The sequence below is a fragment of the Pleurodeles waltl genome, chromosome 7 (assembly GCF_031143425.1).
Source record: "Pleurodeles waltl isolate 20211129_DDA chromosome 7, aPleWal1.hap1.20221129, whole genome shotgun sequence".
Classification (NCBI taxonomy): Eukaryota; Metazoa; Chordata; class Amphibia; order Caudata; family Salamandridae; genus Pleurodeles; species Pleurodeles waltl.
In genome coordinates, this window is record NC_090446.1 from 167,769,650 (window position 1) to 167,791,636 (window position 21,987).

The 21,987-nt window shown below is 47.0% G+C and overlaps 1 protein-coding gene across 8 annotated transcripts in view; it reads right to left on the minus strand.

Moving 5' to 3' along the window:
- Positions 1 to 21,987, minus strand: part of NCOA3 (nuclear receptor coactivator 3) — a 558,025-nt gene that overhangs the window by 131,503 nt on the left and 404,535 nt on the right. For all 8 annotated transcript variants that reach the window (XM_069243454.1, XM_069243453.1, XM_069243457.1 and 5 more), the window contains 2 exons: positions 5,989 to 6,160; positions 2,212 to 2,514 (listed from right to left, as the gene is read on the minus strand). In XM_069243454.1, the coding sequence (XP_069099555.1) occupies positions 2,212 to 2,514; positions 5,989 to 6,160 (475 nt within the window). The remainder of the gene's footprint in view (positions 1 to 2,211; positions 2,515 to 5,988; positions 6,161 to 21,987) is intronic.

Consider the following 21,987-nt stretch of genomic DNA (forward strand, 5'->3'; position numbering starts at 1 on the left):
TCAGATGCATCTAGAGCAGAACTAATTTGATTAATTATTATGGCCTGACCCTCTTCTACAATTTTCTGCGCCCTCTTTTGGTGCTCTTTGGGTAGGTATTGCAAGAATTCTTGCATCGCATTCCAATGTGCCCTGTCGTATCTCGCCAACAGGGCCTGGGAATAAGCAAAATGGCATTGGTTGGCTGCCTGTGTTGCCACCCTTTTTCCCACAGTATCACATTTTCTGCTTTCTTTGTCAGGGGGTGGGGTATCCCCTGAAGACTGACTATTGGCACTCTTCCTGGCTGCACTGACCACAATATAATCTGGTGGTAATTGTTGTCTAATGTAAATTGGATCTGTAGGTGCAGGCTTGTTTTGTCAATCCTTGGTGTTAGAACACTAGCTTTAACTGGTTCTTTAAATATTTCCTCTGCATGCCTTTGCTTACCAGGAAGCATTGGTGAACAATGGTATTGCTTCTGAGTTGAGGACAGTGTATTAAAAAGAAAATCGTCTTCTAAATGTTCCGCATGCATTTGTACCCAATGGTATGTGGCTGCCCTAAATATTACTTGGTTATAAACCGTACAATCCTCTAGTGGGGATGGTTTAGTAGGGTAGAGATTGGTATCATTAGACGGTATAGGATCCGAATCGTACATGTTCCATGGATCTAAAGTGTCTCTTTGTGAATAAGTATGAGTGTGTGATGGTGAGGGTAGTGGAGGTGGAATGATAGGTTGTGGTGAAAAAGAAAGCTGCGGTGACTATGGTGGAGAAAGCTGAAGAGGTTTCGGCTTTTCCTTCCGCTTGAAATTTGCCAGTGGTGGGTAAGTATCAAGAGTGTCTTGAAATGCTAGCATTCTTTTAGTCTGTGGAGGTGGAGAAGTAATAATTTTTCAAGTCTCTTTCTGGATTTGTATTCTTCTCTGCTTGCTGTCCATAACCTCTAAAATAGGTTGAATGTACGATTCCTCTATTTCATGTTCAGAGGTATGTTTTGTGCCCTTAGAGGAATATTCAGTGAATGTTTTGGGCACATGCTTCATTTGGGCTGAAAGTCCTGTTTCCTCAGTGTAGGATGATGTTTTCGGCTCCGAAGTGGAACCAAGGTGTTTCGATCCCGAAGCCATTGGCCAAGGTTTCAGCTCCAAAGCAGAAAATATCATTTTTGGATCCGAAGATTGTGGGCGTCGGCTCGGAGGTTGAGGTTGGGATTTTCCAGCTCGGCTCGGACACCGAAACAGGCGTGGCCTGCTGGAGTGTTTTGGCCTTTCTCTGCACCGAACCCAGGGGTCGGTTGACGATTAGTTTTTTCGGGTGGAACTATGGCTTGACAGCAGTGAAGCACCCAAGGCCTTGCCTGATTTTTTGTTTTTTAAAGTGGGTGTTGTGGCTGGTGTACTCACATAGTGCGACGCTGCTATTGGCTGCCTGTCGTTATCTGAACCTTGTTCAGAGTCGGAATCTGGGATCGAAACTGCTGTCTGTACCTGCTCATCTTCGAGGGTGTCGGTGGTGGACTCTGTGTGCTTGGATGCCATCTCCAGTCTTCGTGCCCTTCAAACGCGTAATGTTTTCTTCGAACAAAAAGATCAACACGCCTCACAGCTTTCCTCACAATGTTCTGGAGAAAGGCAGAGATTACAGACCAAGTGCTGGTCGGTATAAGGAAATTTAACGTGGCAAAGAGGACAGAATCAGAATGGAGTCAGATTCATCAGGCTATGACGCAGTAGGCCCAAACAGGCCCAAGGAGGGCGTTTCCTTGATCCCGACGGTACTATTGGATTGAGTGCAGAAGAAACCGCACGCGAAAAAATACCGACGGTATGAGAAAAGTTAGAGCTAATATTGAGTTTCTGAATCGAAAGTCCTGGAGCAAGAGGGAACACGTCCGAACCAGACGGTGGAAAGAAAATCTGCTAAAGGAGTCGATGCACATGCACACTATCTCTGTGAGGAGGAGTCACTTGATCCTGTGACTAAAAAAAAATACTTTTTTGAGAAAAAAAAAAATTAAAAAAGCTTTTAACTCTCCGAGCCCAACACTAGATGGCGAGATATGCACAGCATGTCTATCTGCAGCTACACATGCCATCGAACACACACATATATATATATTTATATATATAAAAATATACACGCACACAATATTTGGACTACTCAAGGCAATCCTTAGTATTTGAAACCACTTCACAGGGGTGGAGAAGAAATGCAATATTACCTGTTGTCCTTGAAGTCTCTGCTGCAGCTGCATTCTTAGCTGTTTTGGTATATTGGGCCGAGGCCTCATGAGATTTGCTCTTGGGTGCATACCCTGAAGTGGGAAGTTTCCTTGCTGTTGGCCCATTTGATTCATCATTGAATTGAAGGGAGTGTGCTGGCCTGGCATATTACTGAAGGCCCCTTGTAGAGTAGTTGCACCTGGTCCCTGGTATTGTTGTCCATATATTGGCGGTTTCTGATCAATCATGATTGGAGATTCCTGACCTTGGAATGAATCGGGCTGTGGTTCAAAAGCTTGACCCTTGAAATAGAAGATGCACCATGTACATTACATTAGCAATAGCAGTCATTTCTTTTTCAAAAACTACCATGCAACACATCTTACCAGATGATAATGAAATAGCAAGTTGAACTTCTTGCAAATAATTTTATACTGAGTTTGACAGATCAAAGTAGTGCCACAGCAGCTGAACATCTCATGAGACAGTGACAATCTTACAATTGGAGGCAGGACAATTAGAAATGAGCTTGCATAGGCAGGATTTACTTTCACTACTGGTTACAGCAAACAATCTCAAAATGCATTATATGCCCTTAAACGGGTGATGGACTCCGAAGTTAGATGCATTCTTACTTTCCCTTTCACCTACATTTTTTTTTACTGCAAATACATACACTAAACACTGCTGACAAATTTTGATTGTGGAAAATTCACATTACATCATTTCTGATGTGTTTTTCTTGCAAGTGCGACACAGAAGTGCTCAAGGTCATTTAAATAATTGTCATTTGCACTAGCTTTCATAAACATTCCTGTAATTATGGGAGGTATGTTGATATGAGATCTCAGTATTAAACTAATCGAACTTTATGCTTATGTCGTGATTAGAAGTGCTTTTCATAAATTCTAATTAAGACTGGCAACAATATAGCAATGAATGGAAAGCATTTGATAAACATCTCAAGCTGCATAATTTAGTATTCTGAAGAACAAATATTTTTCAATATGTGAGCACTTATTGCGAAAAATTAATGCAGTGTCACCAAAAACTTTTTAACAGAGAATGTCATGATAAAAATCTGTCCATGAATTTAGAATACAAAAACATAAAACTCAAACATGATAATAAAGCCTATGGACTAGAGCAAAAATATCGAGATTTGTCCAAGGTTACGTAAGGAATACAACCTATGAATGATTTTCAGGATAGCTAAACAGGAAGCTAATTAATTTAGAGATGTTACTAATTCTCATCATGTGGCAAGTAGAAGAAATAGCAATATTTAAGTATGAGAAAAAAGTTCATATAAGTACATATGATAAGCATCTCAGTGAACATCTGATGCTATGCCAGTTGTCATTCAGCATAGGCAACTGTAAATCTTTGTGTAGGCAGTGTCGGTAACAGCTACTGTGCCGGTTAGTCATGTTTGGGAGAAACAATTTGAACCAGTCTAGAGATATGAAAATCATACTCTTTATGGCAGAAACAAGTCACCATGTCTACCACAAATAACTTCTAAAGATTTTTGCCACATGCAGCCTCTCATGGTATGACCTAAGCACCCCTGTTTCAGATTCCTTACACTAGATTGTATAAACTAGTTGGTTAAACAAATTTATGAAAGCAGCTGTAGACTTGGTCACAGTAAGTGAGCCTTCTCCATTAAATTGTCAGTAGTCAATTAATATGAAAGATTTCCTGCAACAAGGGTCACACGCAACTACCTCCAAGCAACCTTGGAGATGGGAAATTGTTAGTTGTATATTTGTTTGGAAAGTAATTTCTTGACAAAGTATACAAAAGAAAACAAGCATTTGCAATACAATAGATCTTGCAGTTGTTTGAGTTAGAGCTATTGGTTGTGTAAATGCATACCAGGACTTATATGCCACAAACTGGTCAACCCTGCTGCATAATTGGTCTTCTCTGCTACATAATTACAGTGGCCCTGCATATAACTAAAACACATCCATTTACCTCCTTAGTCTATCTGCAGCAAAAAATGAAAATATTGCCATTATTTATTTATATTATATTTTTTGGCCTTCCCCAACCTAGTATGGGGACCCAGAGGTCAAGTAGAGAAAAAGAGCAATTCGTGCTGAGCGTTTTGATGGTTGTCCCATTGCCCTAGGACCACCATATGGTGAGTTATAGGCAACAATGTTTTGTAAAAGGAACGCCCTGCAAACCATTATGGTGCAAGTTTCCAAGTGCAGCGAAAAATGTAGTATCTTGACTGTAATGCTCAGAACAGTCCCTTGAGGGGACCACATAATGTATAGCATTTGAAAGAAACATGGTCATGTAACCATGTAGTGTGCCCCTAGAGAGCATAACCACATGAAAAGAGAATGGCAGTAAGTAATGCAGTGGTCTCTTGGGGCTTTATGCTTTTACTAGCAGTCTCGTCTCTCAGCTAATTTTTTAGCTGATGTCTGAGTCTGGGCGGATGGTATTCACCCTTCCCTTGACTTGCAGTGTGGGTGATGTGATTAAAGCGAGGGCTATTGCAACACATGTGCCTTGTTGTGGGAACAGTTCTTGCAGTCCTTCAAATTAACACACAACAGAGACTTGTGTAACACATGCAAACGAGGTAGTCTGCAAAGGGGATAGAGGTTTAGGTCTCTCAGCCTGCTGCCTCACCTGTGTTCACTGAGATAGATCAGTCCTCCTAACTTTCCACACTACCGATTTGATGCAAGTGAAACTCTTTCTAATATCATTTTTGTTGTGAGAATGTATAACACATAATTTTAGAAAGTTTCACCTAAACGTTCTGGTCATATCTGGGTGCCTTAACGTGAGTGAATACCAGAGACATGGCTGCTCAATTATTTTCCCAGCATGACAGCTTTTTTTTTTTTTTTAACTTCAAATTTCGGACTAATTGATACTAAGCGATTCATCTGCCAACGAGAGGTAAAAGGTATTATCAGTAGCCTGTTGGGAAGGGGACTCGATCACTTGTATGTCAGAAGAATAACCAAGAAAAAAAACAAGCACTTTCAGTAATAGGTAAACATCAGCATATAGTACCCTGCTGAAAAAAGACATCTATTGATTACTAAATCGCAAGCAGTGTTGTGGGACAAGTGAGAAGAACGGCACGGGACAGTAAGTGATGTGCAAAGCCGTGGAGCCATCTGGTAATCATGCATTGCAATGGCAGACCAGGAGGAACCATGGATGGACAACAAAAAAAGAACACTGCGTGAAATCGCCTGGGCGTGAACCAAGCACCTGAAGGCGGGAGAATCATAACCAATGCACTAATAAAAACCCAGCATTTTTGAATGGCACAACAAAGAACAAATGGCAAAAGTGGGCGTGGTTAAAAGCTCAAAGATTGAATGCTACATATTTTGCAGACAGCGCTGTGCGCTGCCTAGGCCCAACCTAACAAGAATAGCTCAGGGAGCACAACAGTCAATTTTGATATACTGCACCAATTAAAGTGATGCAACAGTAAGTGGTATTGACAAATATATATTTGGATAAAATTTGGAGGAATATTTAGCAAAGAGTTTTAAAAATTAACTACCAAATGATACTGACAGTTTAAAGACAAACCGCCCTTTTGAAATTGAACTTTTGATATAAACTCTACTCCTTAAACGGTCACATTTGCCCCATTTCTCAATGTGTGAACAAGCTATCATCAAAATTTGCCCAGAATGCTCACAGAACATTAATTCTATGAAGAAAATTTCCTACAGTCTTATGCAAGATGGTGAAACAAAGATAGTTTGCCTAAATATACTTACCTGATTAACAAGATCAGGTATCCCCAATGCCCGATCAATTTCCTCTAGGCCTGTGGCATCTGTATTACTAAGTAAAGTATGCAGTTGATCCAGCAGAGCCCTTTCATCTGTCTGGCCTTCCACAGTGGATGGTGGGCATAAGAGTTCATCCAAGGAATTTCTAACAAGTTGTCTAAAAAGCAAATCAGATGGTTTTCTTTTAAGTCTAAATAAACACTTATTGAAGAAGTTGTTCATCAAGAGAATAACAGTGGTGGGCAAAGGTCTATGTTGTCTAGCACTCTGCTTCAAGGTGGCCTGATTTAAATATATATATACACACACAAAAAAACACAACACCCCCACACGCTGACATTTTCCCAATTAGTATTTAGATATCATTTGCAAAACTAACATGATACAATAAAGTACCTGAAAAGATAATCACAGAAATTCACTTTGGAGCATTCTTTTTTTTAGGGAGCTTTTTAGCAAAGCTCAGAGAGTGGCGCGGTTTCAAGTAGTGCTTGATAACAAGTTTGCCATCACATTTTGTTGATAAATCAGAATAAACTGATCTAACGTACGAACTGTTAAGTTGTATTTATTGTATGCCAAGACCAAAAATGATGGAGGAGATGGGTCATTAAATTTTGCCTACTAACAAGACACAAAACAGCCTACAGAAGACAGGACTACTGCATAGCTAAACAGCAAGAAACTAAACCATCTACAGAAGACAGAATTTTGCATGTTATTAACCAGGCAGGATTTCAGGGTGTGTCCTAGCAGGATTGTAGTCTAGATGCCTTTGCCGTGAGCTCTGGTATGCGAGGCAAATATCCTGAAATAAATCCTCATGTCTGCATGCACCAGGCACCATCCACAAGTGCTAAAAATGTGGTGACAGTGATCTGTGTCTGTGCTAGGACTACTTGATTGCCTCCTGGTGTCGCATGGGTGGCGTTATAGGTGATGTGGACTAGGTGAGGTGGACTGGTATAGACAAAGGCAAATCAGACTACAGGAGAGGTGTCTGCCCTGCCAGGAGAGGACTGCACCGAGCTTAGATGCAGCTCCGCCTGCTAGCCACACAGAGTGATCTTCCCATCAACGAGAGTCCAGAGGAGTTGAGGGGCAGTCCAGTTCCCACCTGAACACCTGACTAACATGAAAGGTGGTGCAGCTGACAAGGGCAGTACAGGAGAGGAGGACATGTGCCTGGGGCCACAAACACACACAGCTAGAGCAGCCCTTACATACAGCAAAACCTAGAGATTCCCTCTTTGAGGAACAGCAGAGTACAGCAAGAGGCTGCCCATATCTGGGTCCTGGAGGAGACCACAGTGGTGAGCCGGTCCCCTATGCTGGGGCCCCATGGGATGTAATGAGGGGGCAAACAAATGATGAAACACACTGGGAGCGTGATTATAGAGGGGGGCCATGTCTGCCGTTGGCTGTGATGAGAAGAGACCAACCGGTAGCCTTTTCTGCAATCGGCTGTGAGGGGCACAATTAGGAGCAGACCTAGAGAGCTGTGGAGACTTGAGGGCTTGAAACTTTGAAGTACTGGTGAAACTGAGCATGGGGTTGTATAATTTGTGGGCTTAAATGAGAGGACTGTTCTATCTGGACACCTGCTAGATGGGGTGGCCGGAGTGACTGCGGGACCAGGCCCTCTCCAACGGGCGTGAAGCAGGAGATCGAGCTCCCCAATGTGGACTTTGGCACTCCATGGTCCCCTCTGGAACGTACTGGACTGGCTGCAGATAAGAATAGTGGTGGGGGGCAGGATGCTCTCTGGCAAACGACCTGGAGTCAGCACTCACCTGAGTTCATGCATAGAGGTGCTTCGGTGTAGGAAGCTTGCTCTTTAGATGGTATATCAAAATGAGATATACCGTGCAAAGAGACCAGAGGTTCCCTTGCTAGTGGACAAAGTGCTTTTTTGGGGTAGTGTGGTCGAGCGGCCTTAGGCTTATCAGAGAGGAGTGGTAGACATCTGCAAATACACACAGGGTCAATAAATAAGATGCATAACTCAATACCGAGATCCACACCAATTTACAAAAATAACAAGGATCTTTATATATGTTTTGGCACCAGAATCAATATGATCAGGTAAGTACACTTTGCAAGAGAAATCTTTACAGTGTAGAAAAGTTGACAGTGCAATTCTTGAAAGTTGTAATGTTATCCTATGGAGGAAAAACAAATAAGACAAACTGGTACAGAACAGCAACTTACAGGACCAATCTCCTGGACTTAAGTACTGGACAAGTCAGGGCCACACCAGACTGTTACACCGGGTGCTCAAGTGCAGAGATGTAGTACGGCTCCAGGTGCCCAATATTAGTCAATGGTGAATAGGTCCAGTTGAAAAGAGGCTGCAGGTTAGGAAGGGGTGTCCAGTCAGGGTGAGACACCGAGTGGGCTCAGGTCTTGCGATGCTCGGGGACATAGGGACACCAATGGTCCTCTTCTCCTGGTCTGGGGCGCCCAAGTGCAGAGGGTTCTTGGACTGTCAGGTGCCTGTGATCGACTGCGGTGGAGGGGAGCCCACAGAAAGACTGCAGCTGTGGACTAGGGGACCAGTCCAGGTGAACCAACAAGTGGGCTCAAGTCTCATGAGCCTGGGGGACGCAGACACACCATGGGTCCAGGCATACAGGTGCAGTGAACCATCTGGCTGCTGCAACCGGAAGCCTTCGAGGCTGAGGGGGGCCTACACAAACACCGCAAGCATCGGTGTGAAGGTTGCAGTGGGGAAACCCACAATGGACTGTCTCTGGAGAGGCTGGGGAACCGTTCTGGCACTGTTGGCCCACTTCAACATGAGCTGGGAGGCTCGGTGCAGTGGTGCTGTCCGGTGACAGGTTTTGGTGGTTCGTACCCTCTTCAGTGGTTTTTTGGTGCCTGCAAGGATGAGGGGGGAGCACACTCCACAGGAGTTCCCTTGCACTGGGGTGAAGGCCGGCAGTCTTCTCGGGCTTTTGGAATTTTTAGCAGTTGGAGGACAAGGCAACTTTGGCACGACTATCAAAGTTAGCAGACAGGGTTAGTACTGAATCAGTCATTTGTCTTCAGTTCTTACTTTTTCGTTTCTGGAGTGTCCCTCAGGTCAGCATGATCTGATTACCTGGTGCCAGGGCTCCCCTAAATACTGGATTTAGGGGTGTTTCAGGGAGTGTTAGGTAGTAGCTAGTGGGCTACTTACCCATGGGGTCACTACACTCCCTATATGACAACTTCTTGTGGGAAGTGGGCATTACCCTGTCACAGAGTTCCTAGTTCTGCCATCACCAAGAGGGCAGAATTTAAAAGGTTGTGTCCATATCAGGCAGCTCTCCTTAGGAGTAAGACTGACCTGAGAGGTGGGCACACCTCTGACTACTAATTTTCCCACCTGTCCCAGCGCCGAATGTGCCCTGGGACAGGGAGTTGGCATCCTCTCCTTTGATGGAAACCAGATCTACCTATCAAAGGCGGTGGGCTTCTTTGAAGCCCCCTGTCCTGGAATGCAGATTCCCAGGTCATCCTGTTGGGAGAGGTGTGCTAATACCCCTGCCAGAGCAGACTGTTTCTGTCCACCCAAGAGCAAAGGCTCTCACCCGGGGAGACCAACATGTCTGGTGGCGGCAGGCTAGTTAGAACTAGTGAGCCAGCTCATGGGTAGTGGTAGGTTTTTCAGGGGGCCTCTGGGTGCAGGTATTAATAAATCCATCACTGGCATAAGTGAGGCTTAATTAATATGAGATGTTTGATACCAAATATCCCTTTTTTCAGCAAAGCCATCATGTAGCTTGGGAACTCGTTTTAAACAGTGTCCAGCACATGTACTTAGAAATGGCTTCTCTGTTCGCTTACTATTTCTAAGCATCAACAAGGATATAGCAGGGGCATATCTGCTCTTGCAGGTATATCCACACATGTAATATAATGCACTCTGCCTTAGGGCTGTTAGGCTTGCGGTAAGGCTGGCTTACAAATAATTGCATGCATGCATGGCACTCAGGCTGTAGGAAACTGGCCTAGTGTGTGGTGGGCACATAAGGTACTTACACCTTATACCAGGTCCAGATATCCCCTCTCAGTGAAGGGTAGGCAGTGTCTAGAAGCCAGGCTCTTTAGTTATAGCTGTGGATGAGCAGCTAAGGCTTATCTAGGAGACATGCAAAGCTCATGCAATACCACTGTAGCCACACAGCACTTACACACATGAAAGAAAACACTCAGTTGTACAAAAATAAACCTACTTTATTTTTGGTCACACAATACCACAAAATACTAGAAGGGTAACCCACCATTAGGAGGTAAGTAGTACACTAAATATATACACTAGCAATCAGAAATACACATATAAAAGGTTAAAAAACAGTATAGATAGCAATAACCAATAGTGACCCTAGGTGGGGGAGCTCAAACCATATACTAAAAAAATGGAATGCGTATTAGGTACCCCCCCCCACCTAGGTAGGTAAAATGAGTAGAGGGGAGCTGGGAGTACTAGAAAACAACAGAGGCAAGAAAAACAGTACCCCCCCAGTGGCCAGCAATGCAGGAGTAAATCACTGGATTTTCCCCAAACCACCCAAAAGGAGGAATAGAAGAAAAAGAAGACGCCCAGTCAAGACTGCAAGAAAACCTGAGGTGGAATCCTGAAGAAAGACTACCTGTGGAGAGAGGGGACAAAGTCCAAGAGTCACAGTCTGGTCCAGGAGGAGTAGGAGCTACTAACCACCCAGCTGTAGCTGCAGGAGCTGGTCGACGGTGATGAAGAACAGGTCAGCACTGCAGCCCTGGAGCTGGAGAGAAGTTCCTGATGGATCGAGATGAGGTCCCACGCTGGAAGGAAGATTGAAGTTGGGTGTCTGTGCAGAAATTCCACCAACAAGCTTTGGCAAAGGCAAACTCTTGGTTAGTGGAAAAGATGTGCTGCTGGGGGATCAGCAAAACCCAGGATGAATCAACCAGGAGGGGGAGTCACAAGGGACCCTCAGTGTCGCAGAGTCTCCACAGGAGCAGAGACAGCACCCATAGGAGTCCCACAGGACAGGGACACAGAAGAAGCCCATGCAGCACTACAAAAGTGGATCCCAAGCCGCAGGAGGCTGTGCTTTCCAGGATGGAGTGCTGGGGGGAGGAGCTACACATTGCCTGAAGATCCCCTGGAGGAGATGTAAACAAGGCTTGGCAGCTGCAAGAGACGCGGTGCATTGAGGTACTGTTCTGTGTGGGAAGGCAAAGGCTTACCTCCGCCAAAGTTGGACAGCTGGCAGAGAGGACCAAGAGGCCTACTCTGGACCACCACCTGTGATGCATGATCCACGCAGCTCAAGATGAGGAGAGGATCCACGCAGTCGGTCGTCGTTTGCTGTAGGTAATTGCAGGGGAGTTACTCTTTCACTCCAAGGGAGGTTCCTCCTTCTTGTGCAGGCTGATGAGATGCAGTCTTTTGAGGATGCATGGCTGGGGAAATGCATGGCTGGGGAAATGTTGCAAAGCTGGCAAGAGATGTGGAAACAAAGTTACAGAAGGGTCTTCATTGTAGCAGCATTTGTCAGTTCCTGGAGGGTCCAGTCGGGGTTTGAGTGGTCATAAGTCGAAGTGGAGGCTGCAGAGGAGTCCTGCTGGAATCTTGCAAGCTGAATCTGAGGACCCACCCAAGAGAGAGAACCGAAATAGCCCTGAGAGGGGGGATTGGTCATCTAACCACGTAAGAACCTATCAGGAGGGGGCTCTGACGTCACCTGCCTGGCCACTCAGATCCTCCCAGAGTTCCCTGCCAACCTTGGAAACAAGATGGCAGAGACCTTATGGAGGAGTTCTGGGCACTACCCCTGGGGTGGTGATGGCCAGGGGAGTGGGGTCACTCCCCTTTCCATTGTTCAGTTTCGTGCCAGAGCAGGGACTGGGGGTCCCTGAACCGGTGTGGACTGGTTTATGCACGGGGGGCACCAAATGTACCCTTCAAAGCAAACCAGTGGCTTGGGGAGGCTACCCCTCCCAAGCCAGTCACACCTATTTCCAAAGGGAGAGGGTGTTGCCTCCCTCTCCCAAAGGAAATCCTTTGTTCTGCCTTCCTGGGCTTGATCAGATCAAGCAAGAGGAGGGCAGAAACCCGAGGAGTGGCAGTAGCTGGGCTGCCCGGAAAACCCTGTAAGACTGGTGGTAGCAATGTTGGGGGTCCCCTAGTGCATGGAATCATACTTCCAATGCTTGCAACAGTATTGGGGTATGATTCCGACATGTTTGATACCAAACATGCCCAGGTTCGGAGTTACCATTATGTTGCTGGGCATAGGTAGTGACCTATGCCCAGTACAGGCATCCCCGCACTCGCAAAGTCCAGTAAAACGCATCTGGAGTTTGTGGGGGCACCTCTGCTAGTGCAGGGGTGCCCTCACACACAGGTACCTGCACCCTGCCCTCTGGGCTGAGAGGGCCTACCATAGGGGGGGACCTGTTGTAGTGACCTGTAGTGAAACGGGTGTATGCACCCGTTTCACAAAGGCTGAAATGGCAGGCCTGCAGAACCCTTGGCATGGGCTCCCTATGGGTGGCAGGATAATTGTTGCAGCACATATGGATGCCCTGGAGCCCCAATGCCCTGGGTCACTAGGTACCATATACTAGGGACTTACATGGGGGGGCCAGTATGCCAATTGTGGGAAGAAAAAGGTACAAGAGCAGAACTACTGGGGTCCTGGTTAGCAGGATCCCAGTAGACAGTCAAACATACTGATAACAGGCAGAAAATGGTGGTAACCCTGCCAAGAAAGAGGGCACTTTCCTACACATGCTGTGTGCCATGTTGTTTTCCCTTTTAGCTGCACCGAGACACCCAGCCTCTAGTGTCAGTCTTGCATGTACTAGGTGAGGGTCCCTGCGGATATCCAAATACATGCTGCAGCCACTGGGGACCCTCCTTGGTACTCATGCCCTAGGTACTAGGGGCAGCATTTACTAGGGACTTATAGGCATGCCAAAGGTATGGCCAATTGGGGAACAACTGCACAGTTTTAGGGAAAGAGATCTGGCAATGCAATCTTGGTTAGCAGGAGCCCAGTGCACTTTCAGTCAAACCTGCATCAAGTACCAGGCAGAAAGTGGGGTTGACCATGTCAAAGAGTACTTACCTACACTCTGACAATGAGGACAGGAAAAACCAAGCCAACTGGCCCCTCACAGTCTAATAACATCCTACAGTATGCCACTTAGAGTGGCTATGGGCATGGCACAGCAAGGGAGCGACAGAACTGGGCAGGAGGAGGTGGGGAACCATCTCCATTGGATATTTTAGCTGCCATCATACACACCAGGACGACACTTGAAAGAAAGATACTCAATCACAACTGAAATTAATTTATTAGGTGCTGCGAAAAGTTGATGACCAAGAGTCAGATGCAGAGGTCCAGCTTGAGTCACTGGAGGTTGTTGTTGAGAGGTACTCCTCCGTTGTACAACAGAACAGTACGTTGTTGCCCTGCCCTTCCGCAGGGGTTTTTGGGGAGGGGAGTAAGTGGGAGAGGGGTTTTCCCTTCAGTTGTAAACGGGAGTTGAGTTACCCTAATCCCTACTGGTCTATATTTGGTTAGGGAGATTGAAAGGGGTGCATAATGTTACTCAGTGGTGGGTACCCAGGAGTTTGTTGTTTACTGTCTGTAAGGAAATGCCTCCTTGGCATGGTTGCCCCCTGACTTTTTGCCTTTGCTGATGCTATGTTTACAATTGAAAGTGTGCTGAGGCCTGCTAACCAGGCCCCAGCACCAGTGTTCTTTCCCTAACCTGTACTTTTGTACCCACAATTGGCAGACCCTGGCATCCAGATAAGTCCCTTGTAACTGGTACTTCTAGTACCAAGGGCCCTGATGCCAAGGAAGGTCTCTAAGGGCTGCAGCATGTCTTATGCCACCCTGGAGACCTCTCACTCAGCACAGACACACTGCTTGCCAGCTTGTGTGTGCTAGTGAGGACAAAACGAGTAAGTCGACATGGCACTCCCCTCAGGGTGCCATGCCAGCCTCTCACTGCCTATGCAGTATAGGTAAGACACCCCTCTAGCAGGCCTTACAGCCCTAAGGCAGGGTGCACTATACCATAGGTGAGGGTACCAGTGCATGAGCATGGTACCCCTACAGTGTCTAAACAAAACCTTAGACATTGTAAGTGCAGGGTAGCCATAAGAGTATATGGTCTGGGAGTCTGTCAAACACGAACTCCACAGCACCATAATGGCTACACTGAAAACTGGGAAGTTTGGAATCAAACTTCTCAGCACAATAAATGCACACTGATGCCAGTGTACATTTTATTGCAAAATACACCCCAGAGGGCACCTTAGAGGTGCCCCCTGAAACTTAACCGACTGTCTGTGTAGGCTGACTAGTTCCAGCAGCCTGCCACACTAGAGACATGTTGCTGGCCCCATGGGGAGAGTGCCTTTGTCACTCTGAGGCCAGTAACAAAGCCTGCACTGGGTGGAGATGCTAACACCTCCCCCAGGCAGGAGCTGTAACACCTGGCGGTAAGCCTCAAAGGCTCACCCCTTTGTCACAGCCCAGCAGGGCACTCCAGCTTAGTGGAGTTGCCCGCCCCCTTCGGCCACGGCCCCCACTTTTGGCGGCAAGGCTGGAGGGAACAAAGAAAGCAACAAGGAGGAGTCACTGGCCAGTCAGGACAGCCCCTAAGGTGTCCTGAGCTGAGGTGACTCACTTTTAGAAATCCTCCATCTTGCAGATGGAGGATTCCCCCAATAGGGTTAGGATTGTGACCCCCTCCCCTTGGGAGGAGGCACAAAGAGGGTGTACCCACCCTCAGGGCTAGTAGCCATTGGCTACTAACCCCCCAGACCTAAACACGCCCTTAAATTTAGTATTTAAGGGCTACCCTGAACCCTAGAAAATTAGATTCCTGCAAACAACAAGAAGAAGGACTGCCCAGCTGAAAACCCCTGCAGAGGAAGACCAGAAGACAACAACTGCCTTGGCTCCAGAAACTCACCGGCCTGTCTCCTGCCTTCCAAAGAACTCTGCTCCAGCGACGCCTTCCAAAGGGACCAGCGACCTCTGAATCCTCTGAGGACTGCCCTGCTTCGACGACGACAAGAAACTCCCGAGGACAGCGGACCTGCTCCAAAAAGACTGCAACTTTGTTTCAAGAAGCAGCTTTAAAGAACCCTGCAACTCCCCGCAAGAAGCGTGAGACTTGCAACACTGCACCCGGCGACCCCGACTCGGCGGGTGGAGAACCAACACCTCAGGGAGGACCCCCGGACTACTCTACGACTGTGAGTACCAAAACCTGTCCCCCCTGAGCCCCCACAGCGCCGCCTGCAGAGGGAATACCGAGGCTTCCCCGGACCGCGACTCTCTGAAACCTAAGTCCCGACGCCTGGAAAAGACCCTGCACCCGCAGCCCCCAGGACCTGAAGGACCGGACTTTCACTGCAGAAGTGACCCCCAGGAGTCCCTCTCCCTTGCCCAAGTGGAGGTTTCCCCGAGGAAGCCCCCCCTTGCCTGCCTGCAGCGCTGAAGAGATCCCTTGATCTCTCAGACTAACATTGAAAACCCGACGCTTGTTTCTACACTGCACCCGGCAGCCCCCGCGCTGCTGAGGGTGAAATTTCTGTGTGGGCTTGTGTCCCCCCCGGTGCCCTACAAAACCCCCCTGGTCTGCCCTCCGAAGACGCAATTACTTACCTGCAAGCAGACCGGAACCGGGGCACCCCCTTCTCTCCATTCTAGCCTATGCGTTTTGGGCACCACTTTGAACTCTGCACCTGACCGGCCCTGAGCTGCTGGTGTGGTGACTTTGGGGTTGCTCTGAACCCCCAACGGTGGGCTACCTTGGACCAAGAACTGAACCCTGTAAGTGTCTTACTTACCTGGTAAAACTAACAAAAACTTACCTCCCCCAGGAACTGTGAAAATTGCACTAAGTGTCCACTTTTAAAGTAGCTATTTGTGAATAACTTGAAAAGTATACATGCAATTGAAATGATTCAAAGTTCCTAATGTACTTACCTGCAATACCTTTCAAACAAAATATTACATGTTAAATTTGAACCTGTGGTTCTTAAAATAAACTAAGAAAAGATATTTTTCTATAACAAAACCTATTGGCTGGATTTGTCTCTGAGTGTGTGTACCTCATTTATTGTCTATGTGTATGTACAACAAATGCTTAACACTACTCCTTGGATAAGCCTACTGCTCGACCACACTACCACAAAATAGAGCATTAGTATTATCTATTTTTACCACTATTTTACCTCTAAGGGGAACCCTTGGACTCTGTGCATGCTATTCCTTACTTTGGAATAGCACATACAGAGCCAACTTCCTACATTGGTGGATCAGCGGTGGGGTACAAGACTTTGCATTTGCTGGACTACTCAGCCAATACCTGATCACACGACAAATTCCAAAATTGTCATTAGAAATTGATTTTTGCAATTTGAAAAGTTTTCTAAATTCTTAAAAGACCTGCTAGGGCCTTGTGTTAGATCCTGTTTAGCATTTCTTTTAGAGTTTAAAAGTTTGTAAAAGTTTGAATTAGATTCTAGAACCAGTTGTAGATTCTTAAAAAGTATTCCAACTTTTAGAAGCAAAATGTCTAGCACAGATGTGGCTGTGGTGGAACTCGACACCACACCTTACCTCCATCTACAGATGAGAGAGCTAAGGTCACTCTGTAAACTAAAGAAAATAGCAATGGGCCCCAAACCTACCAAAGTACAGCTCCAGGAGCTTTTGGCAGAGTTTGAAAGAGCCAACCCCTCTGAGGGTGCAACTCAGAGGAAGATGATAGTGAATTGGAGGAAGATTCCCCCCTACCAGTCCTATCTAGGGAGGGCAGGGCCTCTCAAGCCCTGACTCCAAAAATACTAGTCAGAGATGCTGGCTCCCTCACAGGAGGGACCAACAACTCTGAAATCACTGAGGATAACTCCAGTGAAAAGGACATCCAGTTAGCCAGGATGGCCAAAAGATTGGCTTTGGAAAGACAGATTCTAGCCATAGAAAGGGAAAGACAAGAGATGGGCCTAGGACCCATCAATGGTGGCAGCAACATAAATAGGGTCAGAGATTCTCCTGACATGTTGAAAATCCCTAAAGGGATTGTAACTAAATATGAAGATGGTGATGACATCACCAAATGGTTCACAGCTTTTGAGAGGGCTTGTGTAACCAGAAAAGTGAACAGATCTCACTGGGGTGCTCTCCTTTGGGAAATGTTCACAGGAAAGTGTAGGGATAGACTCCTCACACTCTCTGGAAAAGATGCAGAATCTTATGACCTCATGAAGGGTACCCTGATTGAGGGCTTTGGATTCTCCACTGAGGAGTATAGGATTAGATTCAGGGGGGCTCAAAAATCCTCGAGCCAGACCTGGGTTGACTTTGTAGACTACTCAGTAAAAACACTAGATGGTTGGATACAAGGCAGTGGTGTAAGTAATTATGATGGGCTGTACAATTTATTTGTGAAAGAACACCTGTTAAGTAATTGTTTCAATGATAAACTGCATCAGCATCTGGTAGACCTAGGACCAATTTCTCCCCAAGAATTGGGAAAGAAGGCGGACCATTGGATCAAGACTAGGGTGTCCAAAACTTCCACAGGGGGGTGACCAAAAGAAAGGGGTCACAAAACCTCCCCAGGGGAAAGGTGGTGAGACAGCCAAAACTAAAAATAGTAAAGAGTCTTCTACAGGCCCCCAAAAACCTGCACAGGAGGGTGGGCCCAGAGCCTCTTCACAAAACAATCCTGGGTACAAGGGTAAAAACTTTGATCCCAAAAAGGCCTGGTGTCGAAACTGTAGTCAGTCTGGACACCAAACTGGAGACAAGGCCTGTCCCAAGAAAAGTTCCACTCCAAACTCCAATCCAGGTAACACTGGAATGACTAGTCTCCAAGTGGGATCAACAGTGTGCCCAGAGCAAATCAGGGTCCACACTGAAGCTACTCTAGTCTCTGAGGGTGGGGTGGATTTAGCCACACTAGCTGCCTGGCCGCCTAACATGCAAAAATACAGGCAGAAGCTCTTTATTAATGGGACAAGTGTAGAGGGCCTGAGGGATACATGTGCCAGTGTCACCATGGTGACAGAGAAACTGGTTTCCCCTGGCCAATACCTGACTGGAAAAACTTATACAGTCACCAATACTGACAATCAAACTAAAGCACATCCCATGGCAATGGTAACTTTAGAATGGGGAGGGGTCAATGGCCTGAAACAGGTGGTGGTCTCCTCAAACATCCCAGTAGACTGTCTGCTTGGAAATGACCTGGAGTCCTCAGCATGGGCTGAGGTATAGCTAAAAACCCATGCAGCCATGCTGGGTATCCCTGAACTGGTGTGTGTAAAAACAAGAGCACAATGCAAGGCACAGGGTGAAAAAGTAGAGCTGGAGTCTGGAAAAATGGCCCAGCCTACCAAGAGAAAAGGAAAGTCAGTTGGGAAACCAACTGCAACACAGTCAGAAAAAGAGAACCTCTCTTCTCAGGAAGAAGTTCTGCCCTCTGAGGGAACTGAGCCTTTGGAGCTTGAACCTTATCAGGTTGAGCTCTTAGGCCCAGGGGGACCCTCAAGGGAAGAGCTGTGTAAGGGACAAGAAACCTGTCCCTCTCTTGAAGGCCTTAGGCAGCAAGCTGCTGAAGAGTCCAAGGGCAAGAAAAATGGAACACATAGGGTCTATTGGGAAGATGGACTCCTGTACACTGAGGCCAGAGACCCCAAACCTGGTGCCACTAGGAGAGTGGTAGTGCCTCAGTCGTTCAGAGAGTTTATTCTGACCTTAGCCCACGATATTCCCCTTGCTGGGCATTTGGGACAAACCAAGACGTGGGAGAGGTTAGTCAACCACTTCTACTGGCCCAATATGTCCCAGAAGGTTAAGGAGTTTTGCCTCTCCTGCCCCACCTGTCAATCCAGTGGTAAGACAGGTGGGCACCCAAAGGCCCCCCTCATTCCACTTCAAGTGGTGGGGGTCCCCTTTGAAAGAGTGGGTGTGGACATAGTTGGTCCACTGGAACCTCCCACAGCCTCAGGAAATATGTACATCCTAGTAGTAGTGGATCATGCTACTAGGTATCCTGAAGCTATTCCCCTTACGTCGACTACTGCCCCTGCAGTAGCCAAGGCCCTCATTGGTATCTTTACCAGAGTGGGTTTCCCTAAGGAGGTGGTGTCTGACAGAGGTACCAACTTCATGTCAGCATACCTAAAACACATGTGGAATGAGTGTGGAGTGACTTACAAATTCACTACACCATACCATCCACAAACTAATGGCTTAGTTGAGAGATTCAACAAGACATTAAAAGGCATGATCATGGGGCTCCCAGAAAAACTCAAAAGGAGATGGGATGTCCTCTTGCCATGTCTGCTTTTTGCTTACAGAGAGGTGCCACAGAAGGGAGTAGGGTTCTCACCCTTTGAACTTCTGTTTGGTCACCCTGTAAGGGGACCACTTGCTCTTGTTAAAGAAGGCTGGGAGAGACCTCTTCATGAGCCTAAACAAGACATAGTGGACTATGTACTTGGCCTTCGCTCTAGAATGGCAGAGTACATGGAAAAGGCAACCAAAAACCTTGAGGCCAGCCAACAGCTCCAGAAGTTTTGGTATGACCAAAAGGCTGCAATGGTTGAGTTCCAACCAGGGCAGAAAGTCTGGGTTCTGGAGCCTGTGGCTCCCAGGGCACTCCAGGACAAATGGAGTGGCCCTTACCCAGTGCTGGAAAGGAAGAGTCAGGTCACCTACCTGGTGGACCTGGGCACAAGCAGGAGCCCCAAGAGGGTGATTCATGTGAACCGCCTTAAGCTCTTCCATGACAGGGCTGATGTGAATCTGTTGATGGTAACAGATGAGGATCAGGAGGCAGAGAGTGAACCTCTCCCTGATCTTCTGTCATCAGACCCAAAAGATGGCTCAGTAGATGGAGTGATCTACTCAGACACCCTCTCTGGCCAACAGCAAGCTGATTGTAGGAGAGTCCTACAACAGTTTCCTGAACTCTTCTCCTTAACCCCTGGTCAGACACACCTGTGTACCCATGATGTGGACACAGGAGACAGCATGCCTGTCAAAAACAAAATCTTTAGACAGTCTGACCATGTTAAGGAAAGCATCAAGGTGGAAGTCCACAAGATGCTGGAATTGGGAGTAATTGAGCGCTCTGACATCCCCTGGGCTAGCCCAGTGGTCTTAGTCCCCAAACCTCACACCAAAGATGGAAAGAAAGAGATGAGGTTTTGTGTGGACTACAGAGGGCTCAATTCTGTCACCAAGACAGATGCTCATCCAATTCCTAGAGCTGATGAGCTCATAGACAAATTAGGTGCTGCCAAATTCTTAAGTACCTTTGACTTGACAGCAGGGTACTGGCAAATAAAAATGGCACCTGGAGCAAAAGAGAAAACAGCATTCTCCAAACCTGATGGGCATTATCAGTTTACTGTTATGCCCTTTGGTTTAAAGAATGCCCCTGCCACCTTCCAAAGGTTGGTGAATCAAGTCCTTGCTGGCTTGGAGTCCTTTAGCACAGCTTATCTTGATGATATTGCTGTCTTTAGCTCCACCTGGCAGGATCACCTGGTCCACCTGAAGAAGGTTTTGAAGGCTCTGCAATCTGCAGGCCTCTCTATCAAGGCATCCAAATGCCAGATAGGGCAGGGAACTGTGGTTTACTTGGGCCACCTTGTAGGTGGAGGCCAAGTTCAGCCACTCCAACCCAAGATCCAGACTATTCTGGACTGGGTAGCTCCAAAAACCCAGACTCAAGTCAGGGCATTCCTTGGCTTGACTGGGTATTACAGGAGGTTTGTGAAGGGATATGGATCCATTGTGACAGCCCTCACTGAACTCACCTCCAAGAAAATGCCCAAGAAAGTGAACTGGACTGTGGAATGCCAACAGGCCTTTGACACCCTGAAACAAGCAATGTGCTCAGCACCAGTTCTAAAAGCTCCAGATTATTCTAAGCAGTTCATTGTGCAGACAGATGCCTCTGAACATGGGATAGGGGCAGTTTTGTCCCAAACAAATGATGATGGCCTTGACCAGCCTGTTGCTTTCATTAGCAGGAGGTTACTCCCCAGGGAGCAGCGTTGGAGTGCCATTGAGAGGGAGGCCTTTGCTGTGGTTTGGTCCCTGAAGAAGCTGAGACCATACCTCTTTGGGACTCACTTCCTAGTTCAAACTGACCACAGACCTCTCAAATGGCTGATGCAAATGAAAGGTGAAAATCCTAAACTGTTGAGGTGGTCCATCTCCCTACAGGGAATGGACTTTATAGTGGAACACAGACCTGGGACTGCCCATGCCAATGCAGATGGCCTTTCCAGGTTCTTCCACTTAGAAAATGAAGACTCTCTTGGGAAAGGTTAGTCTCATCCTCTTTCGTTTGGGGGGGGGGGGGGGGGGGGGGGTTGTGTAAGGAAATGCCTCCTTGGCATGGTTGCCCCCTGACTTTGCCTTTGCTGATGCTATGTTTACAATTGAAAGTGTGCTGAGGCCTGCTAACCAGGCCCCAGCACCAGTGTTCTTTCCCTAACCTGTACTTTTGTATCCACAATTGGCAGACCCTGGCATCCAGATAAGTCCCTTGTAACTGGTACTTCTAGTACCAAGGGCCCTGATGCCAAGGAAGGTCTCTAAGGGCTGCAGCATGTCTTATGCCACCCTGGAGACCTCTCACTCAGCACAGACACACTGCTTGCCAGCTTGTGTGTGCTAGTGAGGACAAAACGAGTAAGTCGACATGGCACTCCCCTCAGGGTGCCATGCCAGCCTCTCACTGCCTATGCAGTATAGGTAAGACACCTCTCTAGCAGGCCTTACAGCCCTAAGGCAGGGTGCACTATACCATAGGTGAGGGTACCAGTGCATGAGCATGGTACCCCTACAGTGTCTAAACAAAACCTTAGACATTGTAAGTGCAGGGTAGCCATAAGAGTATATGGTCTGGGAGTCTGTCAAACACGAACTCCACAGCACCATAATGGCTACACTG